The sequence below is a fragment of the Aethalodelphis obliquidens genome, unplaced genomic scaffold (assembly GCF_003676395.1).
Source record: "Aethalodelphis obliquidens isolate GAN/ISIS:26980383/991018 unplaced genomic scaffold, ASM367639v1 scaffold9, whole genome shotgun sequence".
Taxonomy (NCBI): Eukaryota; Metazoa; Chordata; class Mammalia; order Artiodactyla; family Delphinidae; genus Aethalodelphis; species Aethalodelphis obliquidens.
The window spans coordinates 19,780,370-19,800,639 of NW_020837953.1; the positions used below are offsets into that span (position 1 = coordinate 19,780,370).

Genomic DNA, 20,270 nt, shown 5'->3' on the forward strand with positions numbered 1-20,270 from the left:
CAACTGTGTTGAAGTATAATTTACACACAATGAAACACAAGCATTTTAAGTGTGCACTTCATGAGTTTTGTCCCACACGCACACAAAGGTATGACCACCATTTCGATCAAGATCCAGAAAGTTCCTGTCACCCCCCCCCCCCCCAGTTCCCTCTGCCCCCTGCAAACACCGTCCTCCCTGCTTCCTGCCTCAGACAATCTGGGCTCTGCTTTCATCACCGCAGGCTGTAGCTCCTCTAGAACTTCAGACAAATGGAACCATGCAGCGTGCAGCCTTCTGTGCCTGCCGCCTTCAGCTCCCTGCAATGTCTCTGAGATCCACCCGTGTTGTTGTGTATCACCACGGAGTTTATTCCTTTTTACTGCTGGGTACTTTTCTACTGTAGGAATACACCACACGACATGTTTATCCACCGACTCGTCCTAGACTTCTGGGCTGTCCCCAGATTTTGGCTGTTATGACTAACTGGTCCATTTGTATAAAAATAGATTCTTTTGGTGGACATGTTTTCATTTCTCTCGAGTAAATATCTGGGAGTGGGATTTCTGGGTCACACACAGTAGGCGTGTGTTTACCTTCATATGAAACCGCCAGACTGTTTCCTCAAGCAGCTGCACCAGTTTACACTCCCACACCCTCACTGACACGCTCAGCCACTCAGGTGGGTGGGTGTTGGTATCTCACTGAGACTCAATTTGCATTTATCTCCCTGACAACTGAAGGCGTTGAGCATCTTTTCGTGTATATCATGTGCATCTCCTATGAAGTGTCTGTTCAAATCTTCTGCCCACTTTTTTATTAGGTTGTTCGTTTTTTTCCTGCTCCTTCCTATTGCCCTGCGGTGATTTCCCTGAACCCCAGGGCAAAATCCAGGAGTGGCCCAGTTGAGGGGATTCATGACCTGGCCCTCGCCAGCCTGTCTCCAGATACCCTCCAATTCACACTTTTCCATCCACTGAGTTCCCAACCATTCCACACCTCCAAGTCCTTGGATATGCGCTCCCTGCTGTCGGGAATGCCCTTCCCTGCTACCTTATCCATCTTCCCAACCTGCCCACGGGCCCCTCCTCACACGTCTTCCAGGGCAGGTTTGCCCCCTCTTCTGCCTGCTCCCTCCACACCTGAGAGACCTCACTGACTCGGATTCCCCTCTCGGCCACCACCATCTAACACATGATCGGCACAGGCTACCTCCAAGGAGATAAAATAAACGAATGATTGAAAGAACTAGCAAAAAAGTAAGTCAGGGCAGGGTAACAAGATCCCACAATTCTTAAAACACATGTAACAGCTCGTCCTCTCGGCACCTGTTCACCAGCATAAAGCAAGCCACGCTTTCATGCCGAGAAGCCCCTGGAAAGTAGGAGGCCAACCCCAGTGCCAACAGCGAGGGCAGCTGCTCGGGGCCATCAGCTCTGCCCCCTCCCCCCCGAGTCAACACCCCTCAGCGCTGAGCTCCAGCTTCACTTCTAATTTCCATCTCTTCCTGATAGGCTCCATCTGGGAGCTACCTTGCTGGAAAAAAGGTATAAAGGGACAAGTGGAAGAGCTGACACATATGGTACTTACTCCCTGCCAGGTACAGTTCTAAGCACTTTATATGAACTCATTCAATTCTTATCATAAGAGCCCTGTGACAACCCTTTTTTTTTTTTTTTTTTGCGGTACGCACACCTCTCACTGTTGTGGCCTCTCCTGTTGCGGAGCACAGGCTCCGGACGCGCAGGCTCAGCGGCCTTGGCTCACTGGCCCAGCCACTCCGCAGCATGTGGGATCTTCCCGGACCGGGGCACGAACCCACGTCCCCTGCATCGGCAGGCAGACTCCCAACCACTGTGCCACCAGGGAAGCCCAACAACCCTTTTTAAAGATGGGAAAACTGAGGCCCAAAGAGGGCTAAGCAGCTTGCCCAGCATCACACAGCCTCGGAGGCCTGGCCGCCTGGCTCTGGAGCCCCTGCCCTGAACCTCGACACTCCACTGCCTCCAGCCTGACACGCCAGCAGCTCAGCTTCTGCCTGGCACGTCCAGAGCAGAGCACAGTGACTACCGTTCACCGGGCGCTGCCCGTGTTCCCGGCCTCGGCTGGGTGACTGGACACTTGTTCCTGAGAAACCTCCCAGCTCCATGGGGGGGACACTGGCACAGGTGCCAGCAACTGTGCAGCACGCTTAGCCACCAGGACTCCCCATTCCCAGGGTCACCTGACGTTCAGATCCAAGGATTCACTCTCTGGGATTCTACTCTGACTACATCTTCTCTTATTTCCTGAAAATGCTCGGCTGTCCTCTCCCAGCCAGGAGCCAACCACAAATCCTTTTGACTCCTAAAGAAGAAATTCTAAGCTCCAATAACACAAAGCAGGTGTGCACGCAGCACCTGAGAGTAGAGACGGCCTCCCTGTACGTGTGCGACACCTCCTCACCTTGATTTCCAATTTGTGGTTTATGGCCAGTGCAGAATGCTCCAGAGCTTTAATGACGGAGGCGTACGAGTCTGAGAACTTGGTGTATTTGCCCACGAGGGCAATAGAACAGGTCTCCAGCAGGCGATCATATCTGTCACACAAAAGTCAAGAAACACCAAATCACTCAGAATGTACATACCCCCGTGAGGTCAAAATCACCTTTTAAAGAGAAGAAAAACATGTCTGGGAAAAATATGATAGGAGCAACTACTGTCTGTGTTCTATGTACTGCACAGTAAAGAGGAAGCAATTTTCAGATCAACGTGGCAGGCTTTGTAAAGAAAGTAGGATTTTGGAACCTGTTACAAAGAGATAGCTTCAAAATCCGTTCCAAATTTGGTTTTCTTTTTTTTTTTTTAAGTTAAAAAATTAACAAACACAGACAATTCACAAGAGTTAATGTGATGAAGGGAACAGTCAAATTATGGGGCATCCACACGAGAGTCCGTACTCATTAAAATTTTTCATTATAAAGTATAATTAGTAACACAAAAATAAAACTGTGCCATTTTTGTGGCTGCATAATGATATACAAGCAAATGGACACAGACTGAAAGGGAAAATGTCAAAATGAAAATAGGTATCGCTGAACAACAGCACGCGTGCTCCCTCTACAAATGCTCATTAGTGCCATCCAGCTGACTCGGCAGCTACGACACCACACGCCCAGTGCTCCGAGGCGCTGTGTGAAGATCTGTGAGGTGCTGTGCAAGAGCGAGGAGGCAAGCAGAGTGGGGACAGCTCTCAATCTGATGAGCTTTGACAGCAGCAGGAAGAAAAGACCGGACCCCCTTGTCGATCCTTTTGTAGTATGGGGTGAGCAGCATGTTCCCAAACACAGCTCAGATATTTGGGAGCAGCCAGGAGTGCTCCGGCCACATCCCGCCATCCACGTGGGCCTCGGATACCAGTGCCAACCCACCGCAAGGAGGCCTGTTTGCGTGGGAGACAAGGGTGATAGCTGTGTGATCGGAACTCCCTGAGACCCGGGACCCGGGCCAGCTCTACTGGGACTTCCTCACCCATGATGCAGCTACATGAGGGCTAAGATCCTTTCTTTACACCCCTTACCATGAAGGCCTTTTCTAGCGTGAGTTGATAGCACAAGTAAGAAAGAGCTGAATTCCCTGAGCTCCTACGAAAAAAAAAGAAATAAGGCTCGAACTCCCAGCCCCTTATTATGAAGCAAACCTGTCAGCCATCTCTTTCCACTTCATCAGCATTTTCCGTGGCTGCCTCTCAATAGGAAGGTCAAGTCTCCGGAGAAAATAATCTACAACCCCCTGCTCTTCTAACAACAAGGGGACTCGGTAGATGGACGAGACATCGTGGACACAGATCACCTGTTTAAAAATGAGCAAAGGTTAGTTCATTAAAACAAACAAAAACTAACTGGGCTGACGGACTCCTACCAGCTCTTAGGACCTTGGGAAAATAACTGTTTTAAATTTGAAAACAAAGAAAACGACAACTTTCTAAAAAATATAAATTACCAAACTGACTCAAGAAGAACAGAATACATAGTGGCTAATCTCCTATGAACATGGATGCAAAAATCCTTAAAAAAAAAAACCTTCATAAACCAAACCACAAATTAGTTAAAAAAAAAATTCATGTCCAAGTAGGAACTGTCCCAAGAACAATGGTTCTCAAAATTGGCTGTCACTGGCATCACCTGGGAGAGCTTCTAAAAATTCAAAAGCCCATGCTGCACCCCACACCACTTACATTTAACAGTGGAATTCACTACATGAATAGATTAAAGTGGGAGGGAAAATCACCTCAGTGGAAGCAGATTTAATAAAAATTCAAAACCAATTCATAATAACAACTCCTGGTAAATTAGGAGTGTTAGAGAAAATGTGAAAATATAAAAACCCCACAGCAAACATCATTTGGTTTGATATTTAATATTAATGCTTAATATTTAAAGTCTGAAACAGGCAAAACTGGTCACTAATCACTACTTCTATTCAACAGTGTACTAGAGATATTAGCTATTACAATTAGATAAGAAAAAAATGTACATGAATTGGAAAATAAGAAAAAATTGCCACTAATTGCATATAATATAACTGCTCACCCGTAAAAACCACGGGAATTTACAGGCAAACAATCAGAACTAACGGGGCTTCCCTGGTGGCACAGTGGTTAAGAATCTGCCTGCCAATGGAGGGGACACAGGTTTGAGCCCTGGTCCAGGAAGATCCCACATGCCGCAGAGCAACTAAGCCCGTGCGCTACAACTACTGAGCCTGCGCTCTAGAGCCCGTGAGCCACAACTATTGAAGCCCGCGAGCCTAGAGCCCATGCTCCGCAACAAGAGAAGTCACCGCAGTGAGAAGCCCGCTCGACGCAACTGGAGAAAGCTTGCACACAGCAACGAAGACCCAACACAGCCAAAAAAATTAAAAGTAAAAAAAAAATTTTTTTAATCAGAACTAACAATTTTAGTAAGGTTGCTAAGCTTGAGATCAATGGGCAGAAGTCAGCAGGGTTTCCTATATATGGGTCTTATTTAATCAGGAAATATAATTTTTAAAAATACACCATTCACATAGTAACAAAAATTATGAATACCTATAAATAAATTTAAAACACAATTCACAAAGATAAATAAGCCTAAAAACCACCTTTAAAAAGAAAATTGTAGAATATTATTGAAAGTTCTTTCAACACATGGAGCTGGAAGAGATAGATATCTATACATGCAAAAACATGAATTGCAAATTTTACTGAAAAGTTACTATCCATAAAAATTAACTCATAATGAATCCTAGACCTATGTGTTAAGCCCTAAAATTATCAAACTTCAGAAGAAAATCTTCATGACCTTGGTTAAGTAGAGTTCTTAGATATGATACCATAAGCACAACCTATAAAGAAAAAAATGAATAAATTGGGAGTTCATCAAAATGTAAAAGCTTTTATGCTCCCAAAGACACCATTAAGAAAATGAAAAGACATACACCTGAAATTAGCACATTATAAATCAACTATACTTCAATTAAAAAAAAAAGACAAATAAAACCAAAAGAAAATGAAAAGACAAACCACAAGCTGGGAGAAAAAAATGTGCAAATCATATATCTGATAAAAGACTTGCACTGAGAATATATAAAGAACTCCTATCACTCAATGAGATAAGCAACCCAATTAAAAACAGGCAAAAGATGTGAAGTTCCAATTTAAATATAGAAACAACTGTCACATTTTTTAATAGTAACTAATTTTAATGATAACCTATCCTATTATAGAATTGAATTACCTTCACTTGCTGGGACAGAAATATCTAAAATAACTGAAGTGCATGAAAAAAGGCTCTTCATAACAATGAAAGTATTCTGATGTTCCATGTGCTTAGTACGAAGCAGAATCCCTTTGATGGGCTCCTGGCTCAGGCATCCTGTCCAGGAACACTGATCTCAGGTGTCAGGCTACCCTCACACCCTGAAGCTTGAGCCATCGTGGAGATGGAGAGAACAGCTGCTTCTAATAGTCAAAGGCTTTCCTCTTGCTCTATTCACTTTAATGCCAGGGCAATGACTTTAATTGTTTTATATTCTCTCCCATACTCCTAGAAGCCTTGTGAATGGATTTCTCTTATTTTAGATCTTTTTTTTTTTTTTTTTTTTTTTTTTTTGCGGTACGCCAGCCTCTCATTGTTGTGGCCTCTCCCATTGCAGAGCACAGGCTCCGGACGCGCAGGCCCAGCGGCCATGGCTCACAGGCCTAGCCGCTCCGCGGCATGTGGGATCTTCCCGTACCGGGGCACGAACCCGTGTCCCCTGCATCGGCAGGCGGACCCTCAACCACTGCGCCACCAGGGAAGCCCGGATTTCTCTTATTTTAACCCTGCTCCCTCATCCACTCCTCTCTAGGCCAGGTGGGCTCCCCGCTTAGTCTCCTGATCCTCAAATAACCTAGCAGTAGAACAAACCATCCATAACCTAATCATACGTTCCTTGACCTCAACTTCCCTTCTACTCACCTTCAGCCAAACCTGATCAAAGCCACAATCCCAACTTACCACCACTGGAATTTCCATTACACGCACCACACTTAGAAATATCACAGGTTCCAAAATGTTGAATTTCCTGTACCATAGGTAACCTCCATTAGCACAAGTAACAAAAAAGACTATATGTTTAGGGCCTACAACACCTTAGACAGCAGGCAACAGGAATATAAAGTTGAATAAAGTGATCCTTGCCCTCAAGAAGCTCAGTCTATGAGGAGAGACAAACACGGACGAACACACAGACACACAGGAACACTTACACACTAAGGGGCAGTATGACAGGCTTACCACCAGGACCTGTGAGACACACAGGTCACTCAGAGAAGATTAACCCTGAGGTTTGAGGAGGTTTGGAAGGTAAAGCTACTCAGACAATACTGTGTCCTAGCTGGGCTCCAAAGGATGAAAATGAATAGGAGATTGCCAGGCCTATTACAGGGAGAGGGGAACACCCACTCCGCACGGCTGGAGCAAACAGTACAAGGAGCGGGGACAGACAGGAGAGGTAAAAGATGTTCGGGGAACCACAGAAAATAAGGTGATGGAGAATCACAGGGCCGGTGGGTGTCAGTTCTTCTACAGAACAGTCTACCGTCTCAAATTATGAAATAACAACAAGGCTCATGAAACTGGCTAAGAGACATTAGGATAATTAGCAGCAAAAAATAAGTTATGTGAAGATGGGATTTCTACTTACTTGTTCAGGTTCAACATGGCAGAACATTGATATTTTCTCTTTCACTGACGTGTCGAGAGGATTTGAGCACCTGCACACAACCTAGACATTTGGATGGACACAAGGGGTTACAAAATTGGGTTTTTTCTCCTGGCTGAAATTAAAGTAGACACCACATTGTCAAGCTGGATGGAAATGTTAACTCCTAGCACGATGCACACAAACTGCAAAAATGTTACTTGTCTTCAAAACTGAAATTCCTAAATCCCAAGTTGGAGAAACATGAGAGAGTGGCAGGACAGACAGATTAATGAGCCAACTGGACTTTTCCTCAACCGATGTTCTTGGGTAGGAGGGACAGGAGAATGAATGATCGGCTGGGAGGAGAAGACAGGACCTCACACACACCAGGTAAGAAAATCTTTGCAAACCACAACCCAGTTCACTCAGCACTAACCCTACTTCCCCACCATCGGCTCGGCTAACTAAATGGGGGCCAAGAAAAGGTTTTGGCTGCCATGGAGGCGTGATCTTAATTAGACACATAAGATCACTCTGAAACGAGGTAACCAGGAAATCTTACCAGATCTGGGGAAAGCCCAAGCCCTCTGAGTTCCCGAACACTGTTCTGGGTGGGTTTAGTCTTCTGTTCCCCTGTTGAACTTGGCTATGTTACAGAAGGAAAAAAAAGTTAATTTCTCTATGAAAAGGAATTTTCAGCTGTGACTTTTCCCCGAACCTCTTTTTATAATAGATAATTTGACCATTTACCTAGTTTTTATTTTTGTCAAAGTTACACATGCATATATGAGAGTCAAGTAGTTCTGTACGGTTTGTCCTAAAAGCAGTAGTAGCAGCCCTGTCTACCCTTTCCCCTTTCCAAACCCTAGAGATAGCCACTCTTTCACTTTTTCTTTTTATTTGAAGTACAGCTGATTTACAATGTTATGTTAGTTTCAGGTGTACAGCAAAGTGATATATATATATATATATATATATATCTTCTTCAGATTCTTTTCCATTATAGGTTATTACAAGATACTGAACGCAGTTCCCTGTGCTACACCGTAGGTCCTTCACTTTCCCACTCTTGGATGATCCTCCTAGTATGCTTTCCTGCTACTTCTTTGACATTTCGTTTGAGGCATTTTCTATTGACTTCCTGTTGGGAAAGGAATCCACTCTTTTCATTCCCCTGCCCCCATTACACGCCCTGCCCTGTGTATGCAACCCCTATTTCATGATCCCTCTCCAGTGTTTACATACTTTTGAGTATTTACATACTGTGTACAATGAAAACCACGTGCCATAACTTTTCCTTTCTGGCCCAATTATTTGTTTTCCTTGGTTGGTTTTTTGGTTTTGTTGATATGCTGAGTTTTCTATGTACTAAATTTTCTTTATTCTCCTCTCACACTTAAAGATACATTTGTTGGGTACAGAATTCTAAGTTAGAAGTCATTTTCCCTAAGAATTTTTAAGGAAACAGCTTCACTATCTTTTAGCTTTCGGGATTGCTGTTGAAGTCTAATGCCATAATGACTCTTGGTTTTTTTCTTTAGAGTTCTTTTTAGAATTTCTGCCCCATTATTCCAAAATTTCACAACAATGTGCCTTGGTGGGGGTCATTTTTCATTTAATAGGCTGAGCGTTCAGTGGGCCCTTCCAATCTAGAAACTCCTATCTGGAAATTTCCTTGAATTATTTAGATCAGGAATCAGAAAACTTTTTCTATAAAGGGCCAGACAATAAATATTTTAGGTTTTGTGGGCCACAGTCTCTGTCACAACTACCCAACTCTGATTTTTTTTAAATTAATTTTTACTGGAGTATAGTTGATTTATAATGTTGTTAGTTTCTGCTGTACAGCAAAGTGAAACAGTTATACATATATACATATATATCCACTCTTTTTTAGATTCTTTTCCCATATAGGTCAGAGTATTGAGTAGAGTTCCCTGTGCTATACAGTAGGTTCTTATTAATGTTTTAATACAAATGGGCATAGCTGTTTTATTTTCAAAAACAGAGGGTGGGCTGATTTGGCCTGTCTGTTGACCTCTGGTTCACATCACACTTCCCTCTCCATTTCTATTATTTTTTTGAAAATCCCATTTTTGGATCAGAACTCCTAGACCAGCCTCTAATTCTCTTGCCTTTTCTCTCCTATTTTCTCTCTCTTGACCTTTCTTCTCTACTTCCTGGGTATTTCCTTAAACTTCTTTTTCACTCCTGCTATCCAATTTGTAATTCCCAAGAATTCTTATCTATCCTCTGAATGTTCTCTTCTTAAGGTACCCAGCTCTCGTGTAACAGATGCAGTTTACCTCCTCTTAATTCTGAGGATACTACTGATATGTTGCTTTGTTTTCTTTTTCTAAGGTTTCCTTTTCCTACTCCCTGCAGAGCCTCAATTTCCTCTGTTTTTTCTGTTCTGGTCTCTTGCACGCTAAATGCTTTCTCCAAATGTCTGGTGATCGCCAGCTGCCGGCTCACTCTAAAAGCTAACCGAAGTTCTCTGAGTGGGCGACCTTGTCCACCAGGGTCCTCACTGCGGGAATCTGGCTGGTCTGTTTTCACTGAGGAGCCTCTGAGGGCAGTGTGTTTTCTCCTGGGTTAGTTGCATACCCCAAGAAGAATCTTACAATCTCCTACGTAGACGGTCCCTGCCTGGCTGTGATGATTCTGCAAATCAAGTAGCAGAAATCACACTGTCCCTAGTGCCTGCTCATCCAGAGAAAGCCTACATTCTCTGCCAAGATGGGAGAGGGACTGATGCCCAATTGTGCATAACAGGGAAGGGGATGCCAGGGTCTAAGTGCTTCTGAAACGGCAGTTATAACGAGTCCCACCCCCAGCCCCAGAGGTGCCCGGTGCTGCCCATTCCTGAGTCTTTGGGGTTCTGCAGGGCAAGCAGGGTTGCTTCCCTGCTTTCTCCGCTGCAGGCTTAGAATCCAGCTCTCCCAGGTCTGCTCAGTCCATTTCTACATGGCCATCTGCTTTCTGCCTGCCTAATTTTTGTCACTACTGACTCCATTCAGAGTATTTTATCTTTGTGAATTTTTGCCTTAAAAAGAAATTCCCTCTACTCCAGTTGTAGTGGAGTTTCATCACGTAGTAAAGACAAATGGACACATGCAACCCACTGTCTTTAACTGTAATTTCCCTGATTAGTTTTCCAAGTGGTTTCCATTTGATCTTTTCAAAAAGTATGATTATAATAATTTAAAATTCACAAAGAAGTGTTTTATTCCCTGCTTCCTGCACCTCAAATATTTGAAACAGATAAGGAATGAAAACCATCCTCTCCTCCCTCCTCTCCATCCCCCAAAGTAAAGCTCTGAATGCCTTACCTGAGGAACTAGACTGACATGAATGTTACAGAAGTTCTCTCTTTTGACCTTGAACTGGAATTGACGGAAGGCCTCAATAAAGGGCATGCTTTCTATATCTCCTACTGTCCCACCAAGCTAGAAGAACAAAGTTAATTTAGAGGTTAAGCACTAAACCTTCCTTTTGTGGTTCAGGTGTCTAACAACCATACTCTGTCATCTCAATTCAATGATCAGTAACACTGTAACGCAGACTCCCTGGGCCTATAAAATGTCATTTAACATACTGACACTGGACGTTTTTCTTTGTGCTAAAAGATTACTTTTTATGATAGGTTCAACATTCCCCAAGGTTATCATGGATCTTTCCACATCATTTCAAGAAAACAGTCAGGTGAAAGACACACTAGGAATTTTATTTGTATGAAGAGTCACAAAGCAAAGAAATCAAAATCTTATCTACTTAGCCATAAATAACTTCTATATTAAAAAGCAGTTATAAACCAACTGCTGGAACTTTTGAGTCTCCTGTTTTCACAGGAACACGGAGATCCAACAGCTAGGATCAGCAAAGCAGGAGTACAGAAACTAAAACCAAAACAGGCTCATTCAGAGGGATGAACATTCCTGCCAGAGGAAAGCTGAAGGTCGGGTCACCTGACTTTCTCAAGCGACAGACGAGAATGCGTCATGCCACTCTTAGGAACTGCGTGAACGAAGTATTGCTTTCGATGGTGCAGCCACTTCACGTGATGGTGACTGTGCCCTTACCTGCCACGCTGCCCTTAGGAGGGTCAAGGGGTTCACAGGCAACTGGCTTATCAGTTGCTGGTGGGTGACTAAGGAGGAGAAAATGTACATCTGGTCACATGCGCAGGTACCACGGAGTTGCAAACAGACTCAACAAACCTCAATAACACACACTTGAGGCTCCAGGCCATCTTCATCCACGGGTATTAACGCCTGTCTCATTACCCACTCCTGGATTGCATCTGTGATGTGCGGGACGACTGAGGAAGAGAAAGGACATACGTGACCTACACGTCCCATCCCGTCCCATCCGCATCAATTGAGGCAGACACACCCTCTGTGACAACAAACTGCAGAGTAGCAGTGGGCCGTAACAGTATTTTCGAGACCCAAATGCTCTTAACAAATCACACTACCCCCGGCCTCCCTTCCAGATTTCCTGGTTGTGACTAGAAGCCCCACAGGAGAGTAAGGACTCGAGGGGTGACCTGAGCCACCCCAGAGCAGTGGCCTCAAAGCAGAATCTACCCTGGCCACTCCTACTGCTTACAGCTGGGGCGGGGCGGGGGGGGAGCATATCACACCCTTTTTCAAGGACAAGGGAGCACCAGGACCCTGTTCCATTACATTTCCAGCTTACCCAAGGGTAGATAATCTACTGCAGAGACAGGGAAGTGCAGCAGTGGTCGGGAGCACAGCATCCAGGGCCAGAACGCCTGGATTCAAGTCTCAGTTCCACCACTCGTCAGGTGTGGGTTTTGGGCAAATTACCTAACTATTCATAAGTTCGATCTCCCTATCCGTTAACTGGAGGTAAGAGCTTCTACTTCCTGAAGTCATGGAAATGTAGCGACAGAGCACTGGGGAGATGCTGAGCAGAGCCCCTGCGTGACGGTGCTCATGAACCCCAGCCATGGCTCAGCTCTTTTTAGACCACAGTCGTGGGGCTCAGAAGGCCAGCTCCTAAGGGGCAGAGACTGCTGTTTAACTTGCTATGTACAGAACCGGCAGTGCCTCAAGCACAGGATATTACCTATTCCACGCACAGCAGCCAAAGTGGTCTTTTAAAATGCAACTCAGAGTTCACCACTCCCAGGCTTAAACTCCCGAATGGCCTCCCACGGCTCTGAGTAAAATGCAACCTCTATGCCGTGGCCCTTCAGGGGGCCCCGTGGAACCTGGCTGCAGCCCACCTCTCCCACCTGCCCCTTGGTCTCAGTGCAGGAAGTCTCCCTCCTGGTCCCTGACCAGCCCCCTTGCAGCCGGGGCCCTGGGTCCGCGCCGAGCACCCCTTCTGCTCTTCCCAGGGCTGGCCTCCCAGCTCAAACGCCCTCTCTTGGAGGCTTTCCCTGACCACCTGTCCAGACTGCCTTCCACACCTCTCTCTCTCTCTCTCTCTCTCTCCTCACTCTATTTAGTTCCTTCTCAGCTCCTATCAGACAACTCACTTCACCAGTTTGTTTTTTTCTCTCCCAGAAGGTAACCTCCATGAGGACAACAGCCTCACTGGGCTTGTTCATCATGCACTCCCAGTATCAGCAAAGGTCTGACCACACTGGGCACTCAAGAAATCGCTGATGAGTGAATAAATGAATTAATACACTAGAGGCCTAGAACAGCAAACTGTATGATCAAGATCACTGCAACTCCTAATTGATCCCGTTCTGTGTTGAGAACTCAAGAGAAATACTCGACTGACTGAGCTCCTTTAATTCTCCCAGCAACCCGGATAGGTAGGTACTGTTATTATCCCCATTTCACAGAAAAGGAAATTAGACCTCAAAGAGGGGAAGTAATCTGCCCATGTTCACAAAGCTGGTTAAGTGGCAGAGCTAAGACCTACACATGACCCCCTAGCCCAGAATCCGGCCAGGGTGGCCCCAGGGGAGAGATAGCTGTCAGCGTGACCCTCAGCCTTCAGTCCAGTAAAGTCCAAAGTCAAAAGCAGATTTATTCTCATAACTCAGATGAGAGCCACTCTTCAGCAAGCCCCCAAATCTGGACTTATGCCATCATACTAGACCTGTGGCCTTCCAACACCCACTTCTGAAAAGCAGCGCTAGCCTCAAATGATCGCTGTGCAAAACCTCCACCCAGCAGACAGACAGACGCTGCACTGGTGAAAGCTCAGGAGGACCCAGAGACCTGCTTCTCAGACTCCCTCTAACCCATGACCAGCCCAAAGGCCAATGGACACAATGGGAGTCCATTTCCTTCTCCCTGTCTATACACAGAACGTCCCAGATGCACAACATACACCGTCTGGCTGACTGCCCTCACCTAGCTGCTGTCATCACTTCACACTCATCACTGTGGAAAAACAACAGAAACTAAAACCAAAAAAGCCTCATTCAGAGGGATGAACATTCCTGCCAGAGGAAAGCTGAAGGTCAGGTCACCTGACTTTCTCGAGAGACAGACGAAAATGCGTCATGCCACTCTTATCAGTACAATTCATACTAAGCAAATGTATAAATGCTGAAAAAGGAGAACTGCACGAACGAAGTATTGCTTTCGATGGTGCAGCCACTCCACATGATGGTGACTGTGCCCTTACCTGCCACGCTGCCCTTAGGCGGGTCAAGGGTTTCACAGGCAACTGGCTTATCAGTTGCTGGTGGGTGACTAAGGAGGAGAAAATGTACACCTGGTCACATGCACAGGTACCACGGAGTTCCAAACAGACTCAACAAACCTCAACAACACACACTTGAGGCTCCAGGCCATCTTCATCCACGGGTATTAACGCCTGTCTCATTACCCAAATCATGAAGCTGGACTGTCAGCTTCAATGCCATTCACAGAGAGGCGGGAGCCTACTCAAGTTACTTTTTGAGTAAACAGCCATGCAACTCTGAATTTTCAACTGAAGACATGGTTCAGTAACAATACCTTGATACTTTCATGATGAAATTGCATAAAAGGCACATTTTTATACACAAAAGAAATTAAACTGGCTAAGACTTTTAAACCTTGAAGGCAAATCCAGTATTACCTTGGACGGTTTTCCCCAAGTAATCTCCTTTGCGTTCCTTGTTAATGACGTACTGATAGATCTTTCCAGTAGTCAGATTATTGTCCTTGGTGAGGCGGATGTCAAGGAAACGTTCATAGTTACCCAGGTCAAGGTCTACTTCCCCACCATCATCCAGCACAAAAACCTCACCTGCAGTGAACAGTGATAATGGTTAGGGTGCATGAAAGATACAAATACCATGGCACAACTTGAGTTCCCAAATATAAACACCTGAAAAGAACAAAGTCTGCACTAACTTGACAGGAAGCAGGGAAATTTATTTCCAGAAAAGTAAATATGACAAGAAAGAAAAATCGCCAATCATTCTGCAAAAGGTTAAGTCCATACTTCCAGTTTATCGCCAAACTCAGTCTGAATTAGAAGATTCTGTCATGAAACAGCATGGAATGAACAGAAGGAAACTACAGCCAAGCAAGACACAGGGAACTTCACATGGTATGGCATCCGCCACCTAAAGAAAAAGAACTTTTGTCTCAAGTCTCCTACCTGAGCAGAGAAAGGTTTGAATGTGATAAAAGTAGGATTTGATCCAAAAACTTAAACAAGGTATATATGTTACAGTCGTGTTGATTATAAAAATCGGCTTTTGGGCCACACTTTAGTCCAAAACAAAGGTGTGAAATTGCTCAAGTTTCCTCCTATTCCTTTGTTTAACAATCATTCCTCGAAATGTCATTCTAGAAATTCTGCCCCAAACGGGGCCTTCCTACCATCACAATGGGAGACAAGCCCCAAAATAGGAAAGTAAAAATGGTCTTGTTTTTCCCTCATCCTCTGCTCTCAGGAATGCCGAAATATTGCTCCAATTTTTTCCATCCTTCCTGACACTGTTTATTACATAAAGATTTTTGCTCTGATGACACTCATAGATTTTTACTTCACATTAGAAAGTAGGAGTATGAAAACAATTTAAAAACTTGAGGGACTTCCCTGGTGGCGCAGTGGTTAAGAATCCGCCTGCCAAGGCAGGGGATGCGGGTTCGAGCCCTGGTCCAGGAAGATCCCACATGCCGCGGAGCAACTAAGCCCGTGCGCCACAACTGCTGAGCCTGAGCTCTACAGCCCACGAACCATAGCTACTGAGCCCACGTGCCACAACTACTGAAGCCCGCGCACCTAGAGCCTGTGCTCTGCAACAAGGGAAGCCACCACGAGAAGCCCGCGCACCGCAACGAAGAGTAGCCCCTGCTCACTGCAACTAGAGGAAGCCTGTGCACAGCAACGAGGACCCAACACAGCCAAAAATAAAGAAACAAACAAACAAACAAATAAATAAATACTTGAGAAGTATTTTTTAACATGTCTCAATAGTACATCTACCCCCAATTTTAAGAAATTACTCTTAGGCGATTCAGACAGTTACTCATCACACAGTTGGTAGTAATCAGCAATAACAAAGAAGTATAGTGCTGTTTTCCTACCCTACCTTAACGGTTTCTCCTTTTCACTCAAGCATCGAAGGATGCTTGTTTTTACTATCCAAACTCTGTTAGCAAAATAGAATCTCAAGCATACAGATCATCGAAATCCAACATCTATCCGTTGCCTGAATTCCTACAAGTGGTCCTTTGGCCTCTGTCTGAACACCTCTAGCAAAGGGAACTCACAAAATCTTCACCCCACTTTTGGAGAGCACTTACTATTATAAAGATCTTACACTGGGCCAAAATCCATGGCCTTACAACTTCTATCCACCCATCCTATTCCTAAAGATTGGGGCCACAAAGTATAAACATAATCCCTCTTCTCAAATATCTGAAGAAAGTTACTGTGTCACCAGATATCTTTCTTCAAGAGAAGAGACAAACTTTCATTCAGCTACCTAAAATATCATTCCTATTACAGAAACCACTGAACTCTATTCACTCCATTGCCTATTAAGATTTCTGCTTCTTCTCTGTCCAACTGAGAAAAGCATCACTCTGCTATGCTAAGGACCCCTCTCAGAAGGCAGGAAGTGGAGGTCATGGAATGCAAAATACACACAATTTCCAGGGGCTGACATTTTCTCTCACATATTACATAATTATTTTTAAACAAGAAAAAAGAAATACATTTTGCTTACCATGCTCATAAGGAGAGAATGTTCCTGCATCAATGTTAATATACGGGTCAATTTTAATGGAGGTTACATGTAAACCACACGACTTGAGTATTGTGCCCACACTGCTGGCGATGATTCCTTTTCCAATTCCTGATATGACACCACCAGTAACTAGAATGTACTTCATTTTACTTGTTGACCTGGGAAAAAGAAAAAACATACCTCAACAAATCAAACTGATCTGGGTTCAAATCCTGGCCCTGCCACTTACCAGCCATGAAGCCTCTAGGAGCCTCGGTTTCCCTATCTGTCACATGACTTTGGAAGGTTGTTATATGGGATCCTAACAAATGTTTCTTGGATCACTCAATGGCTTTAGTCAAGTATGACTTGAAAAACAACTTCTAATTAAATAATGCAGCTTTTGTTTAAAACTTTGACAGCTAACAACCTTGAGAGCCAACATAATTAAAAAAAAAAGCCAGCTCTGTTGATAGAACATTATGCCCCCAATGCTGGCTGACACTGCCGCCAGACACTGCGTTGTCAGGCAGGTGCTTCATTATTTTCCCTACATGGAGAAAAGAATTTCAATCTTGGATGAGCACTCCAATTCCCCATGAAAGAGATAATGTCTTTGGCTAAACTAAAATTTATCACCAAGAACACACAGCTCCTCTAGGTTATAGAAGACCGCATAAAAGAACTTCAACATTTAAAAGGAGTAGCAGTTAAAACTAAAGGTCTTTTAATTAAAGGTAACTCTCTTCTGAAATGTAATAACTTGCTCCTTGCCAGCAATCTCTCCCAGGTATGCCATGAAGAGAGACTATATATATTGGAGGAAACAGACATCCGACAATAAACCAGTCTGAGCACATAATGGGCAGAGGACTCAAGGAGAGGGGAGATTAAATTAAACCCTAAGAGCCGGACAGTTGTGGCAGGGAATGGAAGAAACAGACTTCATGAGAGATAAAAGAGACGGATGGACGCAAGAACAGCAGGGGCAAGAGGTGAGCAGACAGACAGCGACAGGCTCGCCAGGGAGAATCGATCACTGGCCCCGGCTTTGGAGGCTCAGAAATAGCATTTGGTCAGTACACCCGAATGTGATCAAAATGAGAAACACAATCACAAGGAGAAGAGAATGCTTGCTTTGGCATATGGTCTGGGACATTTTCCTCCTCTGGGAACACTTCTTGTGAAGCCAAATTATAATAAAAATAAGCTAAGAAGGGAACAAGGAAACTGGGCAGTTCTGCTTGAAGCATTCCACCTCCCTGCTCCGCTCTGCTCCTCCCCAAGGCAGGAATAAACATACTTGGCAAAGAGATGAGAACGCTCAGAATGTCTTCCCCCCTCAGACAGCACGGAAAAGACCCAACCACGTCCTGCTCTTGCTATTCTGTTGCAGCACTCCCAAAAGCATGCTCCTCGGTTTCGTCAAAATGCACGTGGGATACCCAAAAAGGGCTCTATGGACAGATAAATCAGAGAAATGCTGGTTAAACAGTCAACTGGTTTCTTTAATGCAAGACCTCTGGGAGCCTTTAATAAGCTAATGTGCACTGTGATCTCCCAAAAGGGATATACAGTCAGCAGTTTCCCTAAACTTGTTTGACCCCAAGTCCCTAATATTTGGGGGAAACACTGCTCTGTCACTTCACAGCTGAACAGTGCCTTACTGACATGTGAACATCAGACCTGGCTACATTTTAGAGACATCCTAACCAGGCATATCCCTGAGACTATACCCTGGACTCACTGACTAAATTTTGGATGTTCCAGAAATTCCTCAGCCATCCTGCGTGGGTTATAGAGTGGGTTACTTCTATAGAAGATTCATCTCATCCATTTGCATTTGATTGGCCCCAATTTTACTCTAAGAAGACAACACCTCTCTTTAGGGGAGATGCCTGCAGTCCCCCACAGTGCCCTGCAATAAATATTCTAATGTACTCAAGAGGCCAGGCAGGAGAGGCTGATGGGACCCAGTCACCCCCATGTATGGACTACCCTGTAGGTAAGTGCTACTGTGCTAGACACTTCGGGGACTACAAAAATTACTCAGATTTGGGCCCACAGCTCAAGCTGCAGTCCATTTAGAGAGACAGAACATTTACAAATAAATGAGTAATCCAGTGATGGTAGGAAGCAGAGGGATGATGTGTGACAGGTATAAATGGAAAAGGAGAGCAGAAAGCTTTCAGCAGCAAGACCAGGGTAAGGACCATGGCCCATCAGAGAAAGGTGAGAGGAGTGAAGGGAGGAGAGGAACCAGATGGCTGCTGCTGTGTTTACCTGAGACTTGCAACGGCCTTTAAGGGAAAGGGAACAGCGTGGACAGGAAGGTACAGCTATCTACAGAACACAGAGGGAGGGCCAAGGAAAGACACTGGGGGTGAGGGGGTGAGGGGGAGATGGTGGGAAATAAATAGGAAATTTAGGCAAGGGTCCAAATCATGGGGCAACTTGAGTGCTCAATCTGAACTTTAGTCTGAAGGTGATGAGAGACATGGGAAGGTTTTCAAGCACAAAAGTAACAGAAATCAAGATGCATCAAAGGAATTCATCAAAGATGACACAACAACAAAGATGTTGTTATTAAATGCCGAGATCCAGTTCCAGCTCCACCACTTGTGTACTGGGACCTGTCAAGTCACAGAAGCCGCCTGAAGCCCAAGTCCTCACATCCGTTAAACGGGGTTGAGAATCTCCGCATCGCCTGTGTCACAGGACTGCTGAGGATTCAAAATTATAATGAGTGTGGACGTAAGTGCGCCACGCACACGTAGTGAACTTCTTTAAAATGCAGCATCTTCGTTCTGGGCAGCCGGTAAGTAAGGAGGCCAGCTGTGGGGCCGAAGCCGACCTTTCCCCAGCACCTGGAGGCCGTCCGGCTCCGCGAGCTCCCAGGCCCCCTCCGCCCGCCGAAGTCCGGGCGCGCCGGAGGGGGCCGCAGCCAGGCCGCCGAGCCCATCCCCCACCGCGGCGGGCGTGGCTCGGACCTTGATCCCCCTCTAACGAAGCTAAGGCCGTGCCTTAGGGCCGGAGGGCGAGGGCCGCGGCAGTCCGAATGGAGCGGCGACCGCCGAGCCGCTTGGGGCTGGCTGGGCAGAGGGGGCTCCCGAGCCTCTACGGCCCTCTCCGTCCCACAAGCCACCCTGGCACCCTGGTCAGGCGAGCCAGGCCGCGCTGAAATGGGCGCTGCCGGGACCCGCAGCCCGGGACCCGCGGCCTTCCCCCGCCGCCCCACGCCCCCCGCGGCCGGTCTCCCCGGCGGCGCCCGGCCACGCGGCCCCGTGCGCGGGAGCCGGCTCCTCGCCGGCCTGGCCGCCCGCCCCACTCCCTTTAGGCACGCAGCCCATTGGGCAAGCCGGCGGGCCACCTCACCCCTGATTGGTGGGAGCTGTGTCTGTCACCGGCGGTGGTGCTGTCCCGCGCCGGGCTCTGCTTCTGTCTCCGACTCCTGCACGGGAGAACAGCTCCCGCGGGATCCCTGGAGTCAACCTACCTGAGGCCGGCTTTAAATCCTGCCGTTGGCTTAAGAGCTGAGAGGGCGACGCTCACGCTGAGCCCCCGGCAGCCAGTGCACCAGCCCGACCGCATGCGCCGGGCAGTCTTTCACGGAGGCGGGCTCTAGGCGGTGCGCACGCAGAGGCGGGGGGGGGGGGGGGGGGGGGGGGGGGGGCGGCCCCCCCCGGGGGGGGGGGGGGGGGGGGGGCGCGCGGGGGGGGGGGGGGTGGGGGGGGGGGCGCGGGCCCGCCCCAGGGCGGGACCTGGGTGCGCGGGACTCAGGGTCCGGAGTGCGCCGGCGCTAGGCCGGCGCGCTTTGCTAGTAGTGCTGCCTGCTTCTCCGGATCAATTTCCCAGCGCTGCTGTCGCCCGGCAGACGCAAGAGGTACGAGACGGGGCAGGTCATGGCGTCTTTTCCTTGTAGC

General features: G+C 46.4%; 1 protein-coding gene across 10 annotated transcripts in view; it reads right to left on the reverse strand.

Annotated features, from left to right (window-relative positions):
• The window catches only part of CTPS1 (CTP synthase 1), a 30,618-nt gene extending 10,640 nt beyond the window's left edge, over positions 1-19,978 (reverse strand). For 3 of the 10 annotated variants that reach the window (XR_003433296.1, XM_027108937.1, XM_027108936.1), the window contains exons 1-9: positions 19,844-19,966; positions 16,348-16,526; positions 14,241-14,411; positions 11,405-11,505; positions 10,517-10,633; positions 7,747-7,830; positions 7,185-7,265; positions 3,658-3,809; positions 2,425-2,557 (exon numbers count right to left, since the gene is read on the reverse strand). Coding sequence is in view for 9 of the 10 variants with exons in the window: in XM_027108937.1 (XP_026964738.1) it covers positions 2,425-2,557; positions 3,658-3,809; positions 7,185-7,265; positions 7,747-7,830; positions 10,517-10,633; positions 11,405-11,505; positions 14,241-14,411; positions 16,348-16,526; positions 19,844-19,938 (1,113 nt within the window). In the remaining variant the exon portion in view is untranslated. The other 7 variants (XM_027108933.1, XM_027108930.1, XM_027108931.1 and 4 more) reach the window with 6 other exon arrangements.
• Positions 19,979-20,270: the final 292 nt, after the last annotated feature.